Source organism: Heterodontus francisci, chromosome 6 (assembly GCF_036365525.1).
Source record: "Heterodontus francisci isolate sHetFra1 chromosome 6, sHetFra1.hap1, whole genome shotgun sequence".
Taxonomy (NCBI): Eukaryota; Metazoa; Chordata; class Chondrichthyes; order Heterodontiformes; family Heterodontidae; genus Heterodontus; species Heterodontus francisci.
The window spans coordinates 62,732,975-62,750,498 of NC_090376.1; the positions used below are offsets into that span (position 1 = coordinate 62,732,975).

The 17,524-nt window shown below is 42.1% G+C and overlaps 1 protein-coding gene across 4 annotated transcripts in view; it reads right to left on the reverse strand.

Moving 5' to 3' along the window:
* Positions 1-17,524, reverse strand: part of ranbp2 (RAN binding protein 2) — a 108,749-nt gene that overhangs the window by 57,689 nt on the left and 33,536 nt on the right. For all 4 annotated transcript variants that reach the window (XM_068033793.1, XM_068033792.1, XM_068033791.1 and 1 more), the window contains exons 14-18: positions 9,325-9,462; positions 9,098-9,244; positions 8,541-8,756; positions 5,838-5,921; positions 282-423 (exon numbers count right to left, since the gene is read on the reverse strand). In XM_068033793.1, the coding sequence (XP_067889894.1) occupies positions 282-423; positions 5,838-5,921; positions 8,541-8,756; positions 9,098-9,244; positions 9,325-9,462 (727 nt within the window). The remainder of the gene's footprint in view (positions 1-281; positions 424-5,837; positions 5,922-8,540; positions 8,757-9,097; positions 9,245-9,324; positions 9,463-17,524) is intronic.

Here is a 17,524-nt window from a genome sequence, read left to right on the forward strand (position 1 = left end):
TCCAATTTAAACGGTCGCCTCTTTACAGCCAAGTTACTTTGGTTACTGCTCAACGCGTATGCATACTGTTGAACATAATGGCTCATACAGCTGCATTTGGTCAGAACAGCTTATTGCAAAAAATAACGTGTTATTTTATGGACTAATCTGACTATTGATTAAAGAAAGCAGCACAGTAACTTTGATAGTCTATTTTTATTCATGGGAAGAAGTGAAAACTTCAGTTTCCCCCTTCAGATATTTTACAAATAGAAGTCTTTAATAGTCAGCTTTGGATTTACCTGTTAAAGGTGCCCCCTGAAAACTCTGTGTTCCTTGGTAGCTATCCATATGGGTATCTGCACCATAACAATCTGCATGCCATCGAGGACGTGGTGATTCAGTTGTATTTGAATTACTTAGCTTCAGTTCACGCACTTCACCCTGCAGCATTACAGAAAAATATCGATTTCCATCATAAATTGAATACTTTTTTAAAATACACATTTATTTTGCAGGAAAAGGGGGAACCAAGACTCCAGACTTTGCTTTCTTAGATCAACATTAGCACTGGAAGACGCCTTGAAGAAATTAGAAACAAACGCACCTCCCTCTACTGAGAAAACAGGTTCATTCATTTAGGGGAGACGGTGGCATAGTGGTATTGTCACTGGACTAGTAACCCAGAGACCCAGGGTATAGTTCTGGGGACATGGGTTCAAATCCCACCACAGCAGAAGGTGGAATTTGAATTCAATTAATAAATTTGGAATTAAAAGCTAGTCTAATGATGGCCATGAAACCATTGTTGATTGTTGCAAAAACCCATCTGGCTCACTAATGTCCTTTAGGGAAGTAAATCTGCTGTCCTTACCTGGTCTGGCCTACATGTGACTCCAGACCCACAGCAATGTGGTTGACTCTTACATGCCCTCTGAAATGGCCTAGCAAGCTACTCAGTTGTATCTAACCGCTATAAAGTCAATAAGACCTAGGCACCGGAAACGACAACAGCAAACCCAGCCCTGTCGACCCTACAAAGTCCTCCTTACTAACATCTGGGGGCTCGTGCCAAAGTTGGGAGAGCTATCCCACAGACTAGTCAAGCAACAGCCTGACATAGTCATACTTACGGAATCATACCTTACAGACAATGTCCCAGACACTGCCATCACCATCCCCGGGTATGTCCTGTCCCACCAGCAGGACAGACCCACCAGAGGTGGTGGCACAGTGGTATACAGTAGGGAGGGAGTTGTCCTGCGAGTCCTCAACATCGACTCTGGACCCCATGAAGTCTCATGGCATCAGATCAAACATGGACAAGGAAACCTCCTACTGATTACCACCTACCGGCCTCCCTCAGCTGATGAGTCAGTACTGCTTCATGTTGAACAGCACTTGGAGGAAGCACAGAAGGTGGCGAGGGCATAAAATGTATGCTGGGTGGGGGACTTCAATGTCCATCACCAAGAGTGGCTTGGTAGCACCACTACTGACCAAGCCCTAAAGGACATAGCTGCTAGACTGGGTATGCGGCAGGTGATGAGGGAACCAACAAGAAGGGAAAACATACTTGACCTCGTCCTCACCAATCTGCCTGCCGCAGATGAATCTGTCCATGATAGTATTGGTAGGAGTGACCACCGCACAGTCCTTGTGGAGACGAAGTCCCGCCTTCACATTGAGGATACCGTCCATCGTGTTGTGTGGCACTACCACCGTGCTAAATGTGATAGATTTCAAACAGATCTAGCAATGCAAAACTGGGCATCCATGAGGCGCTGTAGGCCATCAGCAGCAGCAGAATTGTACTCAACCACTTTCTGTGACCTTATGGCCTGGCATATTCCCCACTCTATTACCATCAAGCCAGGAGACCAGCCCTGGTTCAACGAAGAGTGCAGGAGGGCATACCTCAAAATGAGGCGTCAACTTGGTGAAGCTACAACACAGGACTATCTGCGTGCCAAACTGTGTAAGCTGCATGTGATAGACAGAGCTAAGCGATCCCATAACCAACGGATCAGATCTAAGCTCTGCAGTCCTGCCACATCCAGCCGTGAATGGTGTGGACATTTAAACAACTGGAGGTGGCGGCTCCACAAATATCCCCATCCTCAATGATGGGGGAGCCCAGCACATCAGTGCGAAAGATAAGGTTGAAGCATTTGCAACAATCTTCAGCCAGAAGTGCCAGGTCGATGATCCATCTCGGCCTCCTCCTGAAGTCCCCAGCTTTACAGATGTCAGACTTCAGCCAATTCGATTCACTCCGCGTGATATCAAGAAACGACTGAAGGCACTGGATACTGCAAAAGCTATGAGCCCTGACAAATATTCCGGCAATAGTACTGAAGACCTGTGCTCCAGAACTTGCCGCGCCCCTAGCCAAGCTGTTCCAGTACAGCTACAACACTGGCATCTACTCTGCAATGTGGAAAATTGCCCAGGTATGTCCTGTACACAAAAAGCAGGATAAGTCCAACCCAGCCAATTACCACCCCATCAGCCGACTCTCAATCATCAGTGAAGTGATGGAAGGTGTCATCAACAGTGCCATCAAGCGGCACTGACTTAGCAATAACCTGCTCAGTGACGCTCAGTTTGGGTTCTGCCAGGGCCACTCAGCTCCTGACCTCATTACAGCCTTGGTTCAAACATGGATAAAAGAACTGAACTCAAGAGGTGAGGTGAGAGTGACTGCCCTTGACATCAAGGCAGCATTTGACCAAGTATGGCATCAAGGAGCCCTAGCAAAACTCAGGTCAATGGGAATCAGGGGGAAAACCCTCCACTGGCTGGAGTCATACCTAGCGCAAAGGAAGATGGTTGTGGTTGTTGGAGGTCAATCATCTGAGCTCCAGATCACCACTGCAGAAGTTCCTCAGGGTAGTGTCCTAGGCCCAACCATCTTCAACTGCTTCATCAATGACCTTCCTTCAATCATAAGGTCAGAAGTGGGGATGTTCGCTGATGATTGCACAATGTTCAGCACCATTCGTGAATCCTCAGATACTGAAGCAGTCTGTGTAGAAATGTAGCAAGACCTGGACAATATCCAGGCTTGGGCTGAAAAGTGGCAAGTAACATTCGCGCCACACAAGTGCCAGACAATGACCATCTCCAACAAGAGAGAATCTAACCATCTCCCCTTGACATTCAATGGCATTACCATCACTGAATCCCCCACTATCAACATCCTAGGGGTTACCATTGACCAGAAACTGAACTGGAGTAGCCATATAAATACCGTGGCTACAAGAGCAGGTCAGAGGCTAGGAATCCTGAGGCGACTAACTCACCTCCTGACTCCCCAAAGCCTATCCACCCTCTACAAGGCATAAGTCAGGAGTGTGATGGAATACTCTCCACTTGCCTGCATGGGTGCAGCTCCAACAACACAAGAAGCTCGACACCATCCAGGACAAAGCAGCCCGCTTGATTGGCACCCCATCTACAAACATTCACTCCCTCCACCACCGACGCACAGTGGCAGCAGTGTTCTTTTCCTGCTTCCCAACGCATCCCCTACCCATGCTCTGCACTTGCTTAAAAGCAATTCATTTTTGATAACTTGTAATTCTGATGAAAGAACAATATGAAATGCTGACTCTGTTTCTCCACAGATGGCACCTGACCCGCTCAGTGTTTCCAGTAGTTTCTGTTTTTATTTCAGATTTATTGTACAAACATTCACTCCCTCCTCCACCGACGCACAGTGGCAGCAGTGTGTACCATCTACAAGATGTACTGCAGCAATGCACCAAGGCTCCTTAGACAGCACCTTCCAAACCCACGACCTCTACCAACTAGAAGGACAAGGGCAGCAAATACATGGGAACACCACCACCTACAAGTTCCCCTCCAAGTCACACACCATCCTGACTTGGAACTATATTGCCGTTCCTTCACTGTCGCTGGGTCAAAATCCTGGAACTCCCTTCCTAACAGAGTTGTGGGTATACCTACCCCACATGGACTGCAGCGGTTCAAGAAGGCAGCTTACCACCACCTTCTCAAGGGAAATTAGGGATAGGCAATAAATGCTGGCCTGGCCAGCGACACCCACATCCCATGAATGAATAAAAAAAATTCATACTCTTGGTAAACCATGTATACAGGATATGTTATTTCTACACAAGTTATTACAGTTGAATTTACACAGGCCTCACACTGACTGCCCTCCCTCTTGTCACAGGACACCTGAATTACTAACCAGTATATTGCTACAAACTGTATCATGAATTCCACTACAGCAGGGCTCTGCAAACTGCAGCTCCAGAGCTACATGCGGCTCTTTAACAGAGGGAGTGCTACGGATGTTCACCAGACTAATCCCTGGGATGGCGGGATTGTTTTATGAGGAGAGACTGAGGAAACTGGGGCCTGTATTCTCTTGAGTTTTGAAGAATGAGAGGTGATCTCATTGAAACTAACAAAATTCTTACAGGGCGGGACAAGGTAGAATGTTTCCCCTTGGCTGGTGAGTCTAGAACTAGGGACCATAGTCTCAGAATAGGTGTAGGCCATTTAAGACTGAGATGAGGAGGAATTTCTTTACGCAGAGGGTGATGGATCTTTGGAATTCTTTACCCCAGAGGGCTGTGGAAGCTTAATCATTGAGCAGATTCAAGACAGAAATCGAGAGATATCTGGATACTAATGACATCAAGGAATGTGGGGATAGCACAGGAATGCAGCGTTGAGGTAGATGATCAGACATGATCTAACTGAATGATGGAGTAGGCTCAACGGTCTGAATGGCCTACACCTGCTCCTAAGTCATTTGTGGCTCCCAACCTTTTCCAGTTGGACTGCATTAACATGAAAAAAGCCTTAAAAAAAAACAAAAAAAGCCTGAAAAAGCCAAGTCAAGAAAAGAGCCTTGTTTTTAATTAGGGGATAGAAGGCTAATCATTATGCTGCACTTGACAGTTTCGAATGACTGTTTTAACAAAAAACATGATGCTCTAAATAAACCTAATCAAGAAGTATAGCTACACCATGGTTATAGATGACGCCTTTGGTTCAAGGAATAGGTGTTATGGTTGCAACCATTATTGTTTCTAATATAGCTGAGACGATAAATTATTCTGAATGTGCTATCAGAAGCTTTTTAATCACGAGAATCAATAGCCTAAAAAATTGTCTTAATTCTATGCATCATTGTTAAAGTTTGTTTTAAAGAGGACCTCACAGACAAAATTATAGTTAGAAGTCAAAAAAGGTGATAATTCAAAGTTAGGTCTTTTTTTCCCCATTAATACATAAATTCAATACATGTGTTTTATTATATATGCAAACTATGTATGTACCAGAGACCCTTGGTAACTAGTCAAGTCTTTGATTTAGAATTGCTGAATTTTCTTCTTGCAGCTCTCAGTTTTTAATTTAATTTAAAAAAAGGCTGTTCAGGTTAAAAAAGGTTGTAGATCCCTGCACTAGAGGTTCTTTTGCTATGACAGAAGTCCATATAGGATTCACCTACCCTTTTAATGAACTCCTATGTAAATAAAGTTTACAACAGATTTCATGTTTAATGGATAAAGCACTTGTATTTTGCCCAAGTGGCTTAGCACATTGTATGAATTACTAAACACACTGCTACTTTGTAATACATTCATTGTCAACTGACATAAAACAACTGCATCTCATTTTATTGCAAAACTGGATAAATAAGTCTTAATTGGTAAAAATCCAAAATGTTATGCTGAAAGATGTGACTTAGTAGCAACAAAAGTGCCAAACCAGGTAAAAAGGACCAATTAATACACCACTTTTTTTATTGCATTCTTTTAATAGGCTTTTCATCACTCTACCGACACAAAATTTCTACACTTCCAAAGATTACATACCTTCAGCTGTTCTACTTGCTGGCAAAGCATCTGCAACAAATGTTTCTGATCTTCAGCCCAGCGAGGTGGAGTCTTTGGAGACCACTGAAGAAAGATCCTGAATTAAGTTCTACAATTTATAAAATCTATTTTTCAAAGAACAAATTCAGAATCGGACATTTATACACTTAATAGAACTTTGATTCTGGCATGTACAGAAGATAAAATTATATTCAAAATAATATCCTCCTTTTCCTGTGTAACTGAATGAAGTATCCAGTCCTTGGATATTTTAAATTTACACTGAAACTGCAAGTAACCATCATGTTAATATTAGTGTAATCAAATAGTCGTTTCATAGTACAGAACTTGAGTCACGCTGAAAATAAAGACATGCTGTCAAAGCTTTTTGTCTTCCATTCATCAGCACACACCACAAGAATACCAATGTAAGGGAAAACAACAACTTTATACTGTATGAGAAGGGAGTGCTGATCAGTTGGCAAGTGAACTCTGATTGGTAGAGGCATTGCCATGTAGAATGCACCAGTTTACGATGACTGACTGTTAACTGCCAAGCTTGGTTTGAAATTTAAACCAGGCAGCTTGAATCTGATTGGTCAAGGCATTGCCTTGAGGAATGAACCAGCGAATAGCTGTCACATATTTTGTTTAGATGAAACAGGCATAATGTTTGTACATGTTCTTTGTCTGCAAAGAACAGGGCCCTGTGTATTAATATACGTACGCGCAAATGCACCACACTGAGCGCCCGACTGACGATCTTAAATTGGTTGTCAGTGTCATTCTTAGCGCACTGGGGATTATTTAGCAAATGTTGTCCAATCGCGGAACAACATCTAATGTTGGACACTACGTTTTGAGATTTGCAAGCATGGGCTGGTTAGGTACAGCCTATACCTTGCCCGTTGCGAAGAGTGGAAGGGACCTGTTGTTTGATACGATCCGGCAGTCTTTGCAATGTACAGCCTATATACCTAGCATCACACTGGCATATACCACATTAGTCATTTGTGAGATAGACAGGATACCTTTTGACTTGACAGCAGCATCCTGTTAAGTGGAACACCACGTGTTGCTACTGCATTGGAGCAGCGTGAAACAGCTAGCTTCACCTGTTGCTCAATTTTTTGGGATACATTACCCTCCCAGGGTAATCCGAGGTAGAATGGGCACTTTTTAGGGCCGAAAATGACGGCCTTAGGCCCGTTCATAAGTTTGCGTGATATACAGCGAAAAATGATCTGAATAGGGTAACCACTGGCACGCAGGATGTCTTTGATTTACCCTATTTCAGCATCAAGCTTGCACGATGAGCAAATGGCCCGGGCCCTATTTACGAGGTTGCCGATAAGGCCAATCTTGTAGCGCATGGAACTGTAAGAATCGCAAGACGTGTATTGACCAGTGAAGGTAGGTTTGCAGTAGACCATGGTAGAGAACCCCTTAGCAGATTTCTCAACTAATACGTCAAGGAAAGGGAGCTCATTTGACTGCTCCATTTCAAAGGTGAATTTGAGTGCAGGTTGGAGCCCATTAAGAAATGTAATTATTGCGTGCAGCTGCAGATTCAAATATAGCAAAATCTGAGCAACAGGCGAAGCTAGCTATTTCATGTTGCTACTGTGCAGTAGCAACACGTGTTGTATTCGCCTTAACAGGATGCTGCCATCAAGCCAAAAAAACATCCTGCCTATCACACAAATCAGTAATGTGATATATGCCAGTGTGATGCTAGGTATAGAGGTCGTATGTCCCAAAGGCTGGCAGATCATATCAAATATGTCCATTCCGCTATTCGCAACGGCCGTGCCCAACCAGCCCATGCTTGCAAAACTCAAAACACAATGTCCAACATTAGATGTGATTCCGCGATTAGACAATATTCGCTAAATAATCCTCACTGTGCTAAGAATTATGCTGACAACCAATTTAAGATGGTCAGCAGGGCTCACAGTGTGGCTGGCGCATTTACGCGTACAGGAAGCTGCATATATTAATGCACAGGGCCCTGTTCTTTGCAGACAGAAAGAACATGTACAAACATTGCACTTGTTCAGCTAAACAAAATAAGAGACAGCTATTTTCTGGTTCATTTCTCAGGGCAATGCCTTGACCAGAGCCAAGCTGCTTGGTTTAAATTTCAAACAAAGCTTGGCAGTTAACAGCCAGTCACCGTAAACTGGTGCATTCTCCATGGCAACCGCCTCTACCAGAGTTCATTTGCCAACTAATCAGCACTCTCTTCTCATATAGTACAAGGTTGTTGTTTTCCCTTACATTGGTATTCTTGTGGTTTGTCCTGATGAGTGCAAGACGAAAAGCTTCGCCAACATGTCTCTATTTTCAGCAATGTGCGGAATCATTTAGTTTCCTGGATATTTGAAACAAAGCAACAATTTAGCAGTATAGCTTTCATTTGGTCTTAATGCTTTAACAAATTTGACACCAGTTCAACAAGATCGATGGATACTTATTTGTAGGTGCGAGATCAGGTATACGATGAAGAAAACGCAAATGATCATCACTGATCTGGGAACACTTGATGCAGAGTATGTGGCAAAGAGGGAGTGGGGTAGAAGGGGAGAGCATTTCACTTTCAACATCAAGTCAAAAGTTATTTTGCCACTAAAAGTATGAAATGAAAGTTTACACCACGTTATCACTTGTAGACTCAAGTCAATTTGCAAATACTAAATTTACCTTGTAACTCTTGGTTGGCGATGGAATAAGCTTTGTTGGAGATGGGGTAGACTGTTTTTCTTGTAATGTTACTGACTCCATAGAAGTGCCATTTTCAACTATCTGGGAATATTCATTTATTTCTTCTCCATGGTCAAGCACATCTCCATTATATTCGTGAAGATGTTGATTTACCAACTCCAACATTTCTTTCACTGTATCTATTGATACAGGCAACTAGCAAAAAAAAAAAACTGCAAAATTAGTTGAAACAATGGGAAAGAGGAAGGGTTTGGCGAGGGGGTGCATAGATAAGGGGAGAAGAGGGAAAAACCATAAAAACTGCAAACTGGCTCAAAACTAAGGATGAGCATTAAATAATTTATATTCTAAAATGACTTCAAGTATTTACTTGAAAAACCAAAGGGGAAAATATTGCATCTCGCCTCCTCCTTTGAGTAATTGACAAAAAATGCGGACATATTGTAATTTTCCTTCAAAGAACCTCAAATTTATTCTCAATGAGATGCTTTTAAAATATTTTGCCCGTTGCTATATATTAATTCATGGGCACTTACGCGGTCAGCCGCATTGCTAGATTCAGCTTCATTCAAAACCTTTCTGAGGTATTGTTTGCTGCTGAGTAAACAATTTTTACATTCTTCTTGTTCATCAGGAGCCATCTCATCACCATTTTCATATTCTTCAGACCTCCGGTGAAATATCTAACAAAACCAATAAAATACAAATTACACCAGCACTTGCAGACATGTCTATGACTATAGTAGATACAGCCATCACTTACCAAAGCAAGATTCCAATGTGCAACAATATTATTGATAGATTCAAAAGCAGCAATTGCCTCATCAATTTTTCCATCAACCACATCAAGTGTAGCAAAAGCAATCTCCAATTTATTTTCATAATCTTTAACTTCAGTGACCTGAAATAAATGAACAGTCTTAATTCACAGTGACAAAGGTACTTCACTACTTAATACTACATTGAACCTAATTTATTTTAAATAAAAGCACATACCTGTTAGTTTCCTGTTTGAATGCCTCCCATTAAAGGATGTACAAATCCCAGCTTAAATTTTTCATCTTGTGTATGTACCCATGATTCAATCCTACCTTCTCCCAAAAACATTTAAAACCATAACATGTTGAGCTGCAGAACAGATTAAATTTCATCTGTGACAATTCTCTACTGTTGGACCTAACAGGCACCAATTTTGTTTTTCAAAAGAGGGTGAAGCATCAGTACTTAACAAGTAAAGTATCTTGTCATGTTGCACTAAAGGTCAGGTCACTGGTTTTAAGTTTTTATGGTAAAACAACCACAGAATGGGATCCCAGATTACAGGTAAAAATTCAAGAATCCCATGTAATGGAAACAGAAACTGACACTCATAGCAAACCTATGAGCCAAATAATTATGAAGAATGGGCAATTTTCAATTTTAATTTAATTATGCTAGTTTAGAGATCTCATTTATATGCTGCATTGCCTTTAACTTGGTCTCGGATTTGGGACAGATGGGGCTGCCATTGTTATTCTACTCTTAAAGTGCCAATACCACTACGTAGAATAGATATTTAAGTCATATACCAGTATTTCCTCACAGGTCCAAAATTCAAGGAGCAATTTACTTGAATTACTGACTTTCATTAAGCAAACAAGACTAATGCATAATCCCACTAAACACATCTTCCTCTCCTCATTCAGCATTCCGAAGGAATCATTTTCTCCATAACACCTTGGTTCACTTCATCATCCCAAACACCTGCTATCCTTCCTTCCTTCAGTATCTCCTCCTGCAAGACCAGGAAATGCAACATCTGCCTCTTCACCTCTTCCTCGAATATTCTGTCCCAGTTGAGAGTGATTTACCTGTACTTCTTCCAACCTGGTATGTTATACTTGCTGCTCACAATGAGAGCTCCTCTATATCAGGAAACTTAAATGCAGATTGAGTGGCTGCTTTGCTAAACATCCTGCTCTATCCACAAGTGTAGTCCCGAACTTCTGGCCACTTGCCACCTTAATTTTCCATCCCACTCCTGACGTAGCCTCTATCCTTGGCCTCCTACACTGTTCCAAGAACAGTCCATCAACTTTGAATGCACTTCTGACAGTAAGTCTTCAACCTGATAAGATAACCCAGTTTCTCTCTCCACAAATGCTATCTGACCTGAACTTTTCCAGTATTTTATTTTTGATTTAAGACCATAAGTATTTTAAGGTGAAACAGTGTGGGAACAGAATTTGGGGACATTTAAAGTGAATTAATCAATTAAGTATAGCCTACTAACAAAATAATTTTAGAGCTTCAGCAGACAGCTCATCAGAAATTAATAGCAGCCTATTCAGTGCTGTAGGGACAGCTTATCAGTAGAAACAGACTAACAAGCAGAAACTATCAGGACAGCTGTATACTGCTTAATAATAACCCTTTGTACAACAATCAGCCTAAAGGTTCACAAGAAGATAAGGGGATGGGAAACTGGAGTAAGAAGTTAAAAACAAATTGACATGGCAGTACCCCAATCAGGCCCCAACACCAAGAAACTGCAGAAGTTTGTAGACCAATTGGGAACAAAGTAGGTGTTACTGATTTGTATGAATAATTATAATTAGGCTTGATTTGGTTAGTTCAGGGGGGGTTTAGTTCAGTGTGCGTGTTGCTTTTAGTTTTAGGTTAGTTCAGTGTGTGTGTTGCTTTTAGTTTTAGTTCAGTTCATTGTTAAGTTTTCTGAAGATGTAACAATTAAGTACTGCAATAAAGTTTCTTAAAGCTACAGTCGGACTTCGTCTCTCTTTGTGCAACTAATGGGATCCAACAATTTGGCGTTTGAGCTGTGTATAACCATTCATACTTCGAATCTGGTTATCAAGATTGGAAAGGTTTTATGCTCCAATTCCCTTCACCACTTAAGCAAATTAAAAGACTGAATATCCATGATAAAAAGATAAAGAACAGCATCTCTATTATGAATCCTTAATGGAGTGCTGCCTTAGTTATATAGAATTAATCAAATTACAGCATGGAAACCGGTTGTTCAGCCCAACGAGTCTGTGTTGGTGTTTATCATCTCAAGTCATAATTCCATGTGCTTGGCCAGTTGCCTTTTTTTCATTATTTTCTTTGAACATTTAACCTATTCCTGAATGTTGATTTGCTTTGTGCTTCATTCACTCACTCTGGTAGTGCATTCCAGTCTTGACAGAAATAGTTTCACCTGCTCTGTCCTAAAAGTTTTATCACCTAACATTTGACACTTGAATCACTAGAAACAGTGTTTCGATGCACAGTCTTACCCTTTCATAATTTAAACTCCCTTCCCCCCAACCCATATCACACCACAACCTCTTCTGTTCAAATGAACACAGCCCCTATTTTTCTCAAGTCTTTCTTCATGCGTATTCTTCATACTAGGCAGCATCCCAGTAAGTCTGTATTTTATTTTCTCTCCTGCTTCAACATCTCTATAGTATGGAGCCCAAAGTTGCACACTACGCCAGCTGTGATTTTACATTTTAAAACTCAACTTCTACATTCTATACCTCTTGTCATAAAATCTAGTACTTATTATTTTTATGGTTTTATCAAGTTGAGGTGCTACTTTTAATGTTGTGAACAAGAATCCCCCAAATCCCTCGCTCTATCACCAAGCTTTCCCCCAAATTATAGCTTTAAAAAAACTCAAATGCAATTACATTTACTGATATGGAATTCCTTTTTTAAAAAAAAGTTATTTCACCATCCTATCAATATCTCTTTACAGATGCCAGTGATCCTGAATTATTTTTCTGAATCTCCTACTTTATCAAGTGCTAATACAAACACTACACCTTCTAGCCCTATATCCAAATCATTGCTATACAGTGAACAGCAGTAGTTCCAGAACAAAACCCCATGGTCACCACTAACCAATTCCAGAGACCGAGGAAATGCCCTTAACTCAGACACTTTTTTCCCGTGTTGTTTTTAATTTAACTTGCTACTCTACCCTTAATACCATTCCCCTTCATCTTTTTCAATAGTCTTCAGTGCAATACCATATTTTAAGGCTTTATGCCCATGTACTCTGTGTAAATTTCCCAATTACCTTGCTACCTCCTCAAAGAACCATCAAGATTTGGCAAGCATTATCTTCCTTTATGAAATCCATACTGGCTGCTTCCAAACTTCTTCAGCTAGTCATTCATGTTTTATCTTAAAAATTTATCCTAACATGGATGATAAATTAACTACCCTTTAGTTACTCAGATTATCTCAGCCTTCCTTTTTGAAAATGGGTACTACATTGGCCACTATGCAATCCTCCAGTTCATTCACTCAGTAGAACTTAAATAGAATTTTCAGAGCCTCTATTATTTAGAATCATAGAAACTTACCGCACAGAAGGTAGCCATCTGGCCTGTTGTGCTTTGTCACACATCTCCATTTCTTCGCTAACTCTCAAGGTCCTCATCTTGTCCAACTCTCTTAAAATTATAGAATCGGTTGCTACCAACTTTTCAGGTAGAGCTTTCCAGATCCCAACATAGTGAAAAGAATTCTCTTTTCCCTTCTTGATTTTTGCCAATGATTTTGAATTTGTGACCTCTGCTCACCAAAGGAAATAATTTTTTTCTATCTACTCTTATCATCTAGAGAACCCTATTAGGTCATCTCTTAACTGTTCCCAGGGGAACAAACCTCATTTTTGCAACTTCTCCCTACAACTGAAGGTCCTCATCCCTGGCTTCTTCATTCATTTCTCTCAAGATCCTCAGATTTATCCCAACAGGCCCATCTTTAGCTTTATTTTTCATGCTTCAATTCACGATTGGCAAGTATGGCTGCCAATTTCCATTTATCCTCTACTATCAGAAGGTCCAACATGCCTCATACGTAGAATATTCTACTTTACTTTTTACTATGAGAGATTCTCCTCATACTTCCTCCTCTTTCCCTTATCCTTTTTACCTTATTTTCTCAATCTTATAATTCGTAGGGCATACAGGGTGTGCAGATGTGCTATCAATTTGTTTGCTTCCAACCATTACTTATCCGCAGCATTCTGAAACTTGTAGTAGAACCATAAAAAGGTAACAGCATAGAAAGAGGCCATTCAGCCCATCATGTCTGCGCCAGTTGAAAAAACTAGCAGCCCAATCTAATCCTACCTTCCAGCATCTGGTCCGTAGCCTTGTAGGTTACAACACTTCAGGTGCAGGTCCAGGTATCTTTTAAGTGAGTTGAGGGTTTCTGTCTCCACCACCAATCTGGACAGTGAATTCCAGACATCCACCACCCTCTGGGTGAAAAAGATTTTCCTCATGTCCTCTAATCCTTCTACCGATTACCTTAAATCTGTGCCCCCTGGTAAATAACCTCTCCGCTAGGGTAAACAGGTCCTTCCTGTCTACTCTATCTAGGCCCCTCAATTAAGTCATCCCTCAGCCTCCTCTGCTCCAAGGAAAACAACCCTAGCCTATCCAATCTTTCCTCGTAGCTACAATTTTCAAGCCCATGCAACATTCTTGGAAATCTCCTTTGAACTATCTCTACAGCAATTATGTCCTTCCTGTAATGTGATGACCAGAACTGTACACAATACTCCAGCTGTGGCCTAACCAACATATTAAACAGTTCTAGCATTACATCCCTGCTTTTGTATTTGCATTTGCAACAATCTTCAGCCAGAAATGCCGAGTTGATGATCCATCTCAGCCTCCTCCTCCATCAGCAGCACAGATGCCAGACTTCAGCAATTCGATTCACTCCGCGTGACATCAAGAAACGACTGAAGGCACTGGATACTGCAAAAGCTATGGGCCCTAACAATATTCCGGCAATAGTACTGAAGACCTGTGCTCCAGAACTTGCCGCGCCCCTAGCCAAACTGTTCCAATACAGCTACAACATTGGGATCTACCCAACAATTTGGAAAATTGCTCAGATATGTCCTGTACACAAAAAGCAGGACAAGTCCAACCCAGCCAATTACTGCCCCATCAGTCGACTCTCAATCATTAGTAAAGTGGTGGAAGGTGTCAACAGTACCATCAAGCAGCATTTGCTTAGCTATAACCTGCTCACTGATGCTCAGTTTGGGTTCCACCAGGGCCACTCAGCTCCTGACCTCATTACAGCCTTGGTTCAAACATGGACAAAAGAGCTGAAGTCAAGCGGTGAGGTGAGAGTGACTGTCCTTGACATCAATGCAGCATTTGACCGAATATGACATCAAGGAGCCCTAGCAAAACTGAAGTCACTGGGGATCGGGGGAAAACTCTCCACTGGTTGGAGGCATGCCTAGCACAAAGTAAGATGGTTGTGGTTGTTGAAGGTCCATCTTCTCAGCTCCAGGACATCACTGCAGGAGTTCCTCAGGGTAATGTACTCACCATCTTCAGCTGCTTCATCAATGACCTTCCTTCAGTCATTAGGTCAGAAGTGGGGATGTTCGTGGATGATTGCACAATGTTCAGCACCATTCGCGACTCCTCAGATATTGAAGCAGTCCGTGTGGAAATGCAGCAAGACCTGGACAATATCCAGGCATGGGCTGATAAGTGACAAGTAACATTCGTGCCACACAAGTGCCAGGAAATGACCATCTCCAACAAGAGAAAACCTAACCATCTCCCCATGACATTTAATGGCATTACCATCGCTGAATCCCCCACTAGCAACATCCTAGGGGCTACCATTGACCAGAAACTGAACTGGAGTAGCCATATAAATATCGTGGCTACATGAGCAGGTCAGAGGCTAGGAATCCTGCAGCGAGTAAGTCATCTCCTGACTCCCCAAAGCCTGTCCACCATCTACAAGGAACAAGTCAGGAGTGTGATAGAATACTCTCCACTTGCCTGAATGGGTGAAGCTCCAACAACACTCAAGAAGCTCGACACCATCCAGGACAAAGCAGCCTGCTTGACTGGCACCCCATCTACAAACATTCACTCCCTCCACCATCGATGCACAGTGACAGCAGCGGTACCATCTACAAGATGAACTGCAGCAATGCATCAAGGCTCCTTAAACAGTACCTTCCAAACCTGTGTCCTCTACCATCTAGAAGGACAAGAGCAGCAAATGCATGCGAACACCACCATCTGCAAGTTCCCCTCCAAGTCACACACCATCCGGATTTGGAACTATATCGCCGCCGTTCCTTCACTGTCGCCGAGTCAAAATCCTGGAACTCCCTTCCTAACAGCACTGTGGGTGTACCTACCTCACATGGATAGCAGCAGTTCAAGAAGGCAGCTCACCACCACCTCAAGGGCAATTAGGGATGGGCAATAAATGGTAGCCTCACCACCGAGGCCCACATCCCATGAATGAATAAAAAAATATTCAATACCTCAGCCAATAAAGGAAAGCATTCCATGTGCCTTCTTTACCACTTTATCTACCTGTCCTGCCACCTTCATGGACCTGTGGACATGCACTCCTAGGTGTCTCACTTCCTCTACCCCTCTCAATATCCTCCCGTTTATTGTGTATTCCCTTGCTTTGTTTGCCCTCCCCAAATGCAATACCTCACAGTTCTCTGGATTAATTCCATTTGCCACTTTTCCACCCACTTATCCAAACCATTGATATTCTGGAGTCGACAACTATCCTCTTCACTATCAACTACACGGCCAATTTTTGTCTCATCAGCAAATTTCCCAATCATGCCTCCCACATTTAAGTCCAAATGATTTATACTACAAACAGCAAGGGACCAAACACTGAGCCCATCGGAATGCCACTGGAAACAGCCTTCCATTTGCAAAAACATTCTTCCATTACCTTTTGTTTCTGGTCACTGGGCCAGTTTTGGATCCAACTCACCACATTCTCCTGAATCCCATGGGCTTTTACTTTTCTTAACAGTCTGCCATTTGGGACCTTGTCGAATGCCTTAATAAAATCCATGTAGACAACTTCCACTGCACTACCCTCATCAATCCTCCTTGTTACTTTCTCAAAAAATTCAATTAAGTTAGTAAGACACAACCTTCCCTCAACAAATCCATGCTGGCTATCCCTGATTAATCCGTGCCATTCTAAGTGACAGTTTGTCCTAGCTCTCAGAGTTGATTCCAATAATTTGCCCACCACCAAGGTCTATAGTTTTTTGGTCTATCCCTCGCACCCTTTTTAAACAGTGGTACAACGTGTGAAGACTTCCAATCCTCTGGTACCTTGCCTGTATCTAGTGAGGATTTGAAGAGGATCCTCAGAACATCCGTTATTTTCTCCCTGGCTTCCTTGAACAGCTTGGGATACAATCCATCCGGCCCTGGTGATTTATTCACTTTCAAGGATGTCAGGCCCTCTACTACTTCCTCTCTCATTATGCTCATCATATCTAATATTTCACACTCGTCCTCTTTTACGACAACATCTGCATCATCGCTGTCCTTTGAAGACAGAGAGAAAGTACTCTTTAAGAACCCTGCCCACATCTTCTGCATCCACGCATAAGTTACCTTGTGCATCTGCTAGGCCTTATCCTTTCCTTAGTTAACCTCTTGCTCTTTGTATACTGATAAAACATCTTTGGGTTTTCCTCGATTTTACTTGCCAATATTTTTTCACATCCTCTTTGCTTTCCTAATTTCCTTTTTTACTTCACCCCTGCACTTTCTATACTCCTCTCAGCTTTTTATTATTTGTTTCATGGGATATGGTCGTCGCTGACAAGGCCAGCATTTGTTGCTCATGCCTAATTGCCCTTGAACCGAGTGGCTTGTTAGGCCAATTCAGAGGGCAGTTAAGAGTCAACCATATTGCTGTGGGTCTGGAGTCACATGTAGGCCAGACCAGGTAAGGACAGCAGATTTCCTCCCCTAAACAACATTAGTGAACCAGATGAGTTTTTATGACAATCGATGATCGTGCCATGGCATGGTTACTGAAACTAGCTTTCAATTCCAAATTTTTATCAATTGAATTTAAATTCCATCAGCTGCTGTGGTGGAATTTGAACCCATTTCCCAGGCGGTTAGCCTGGG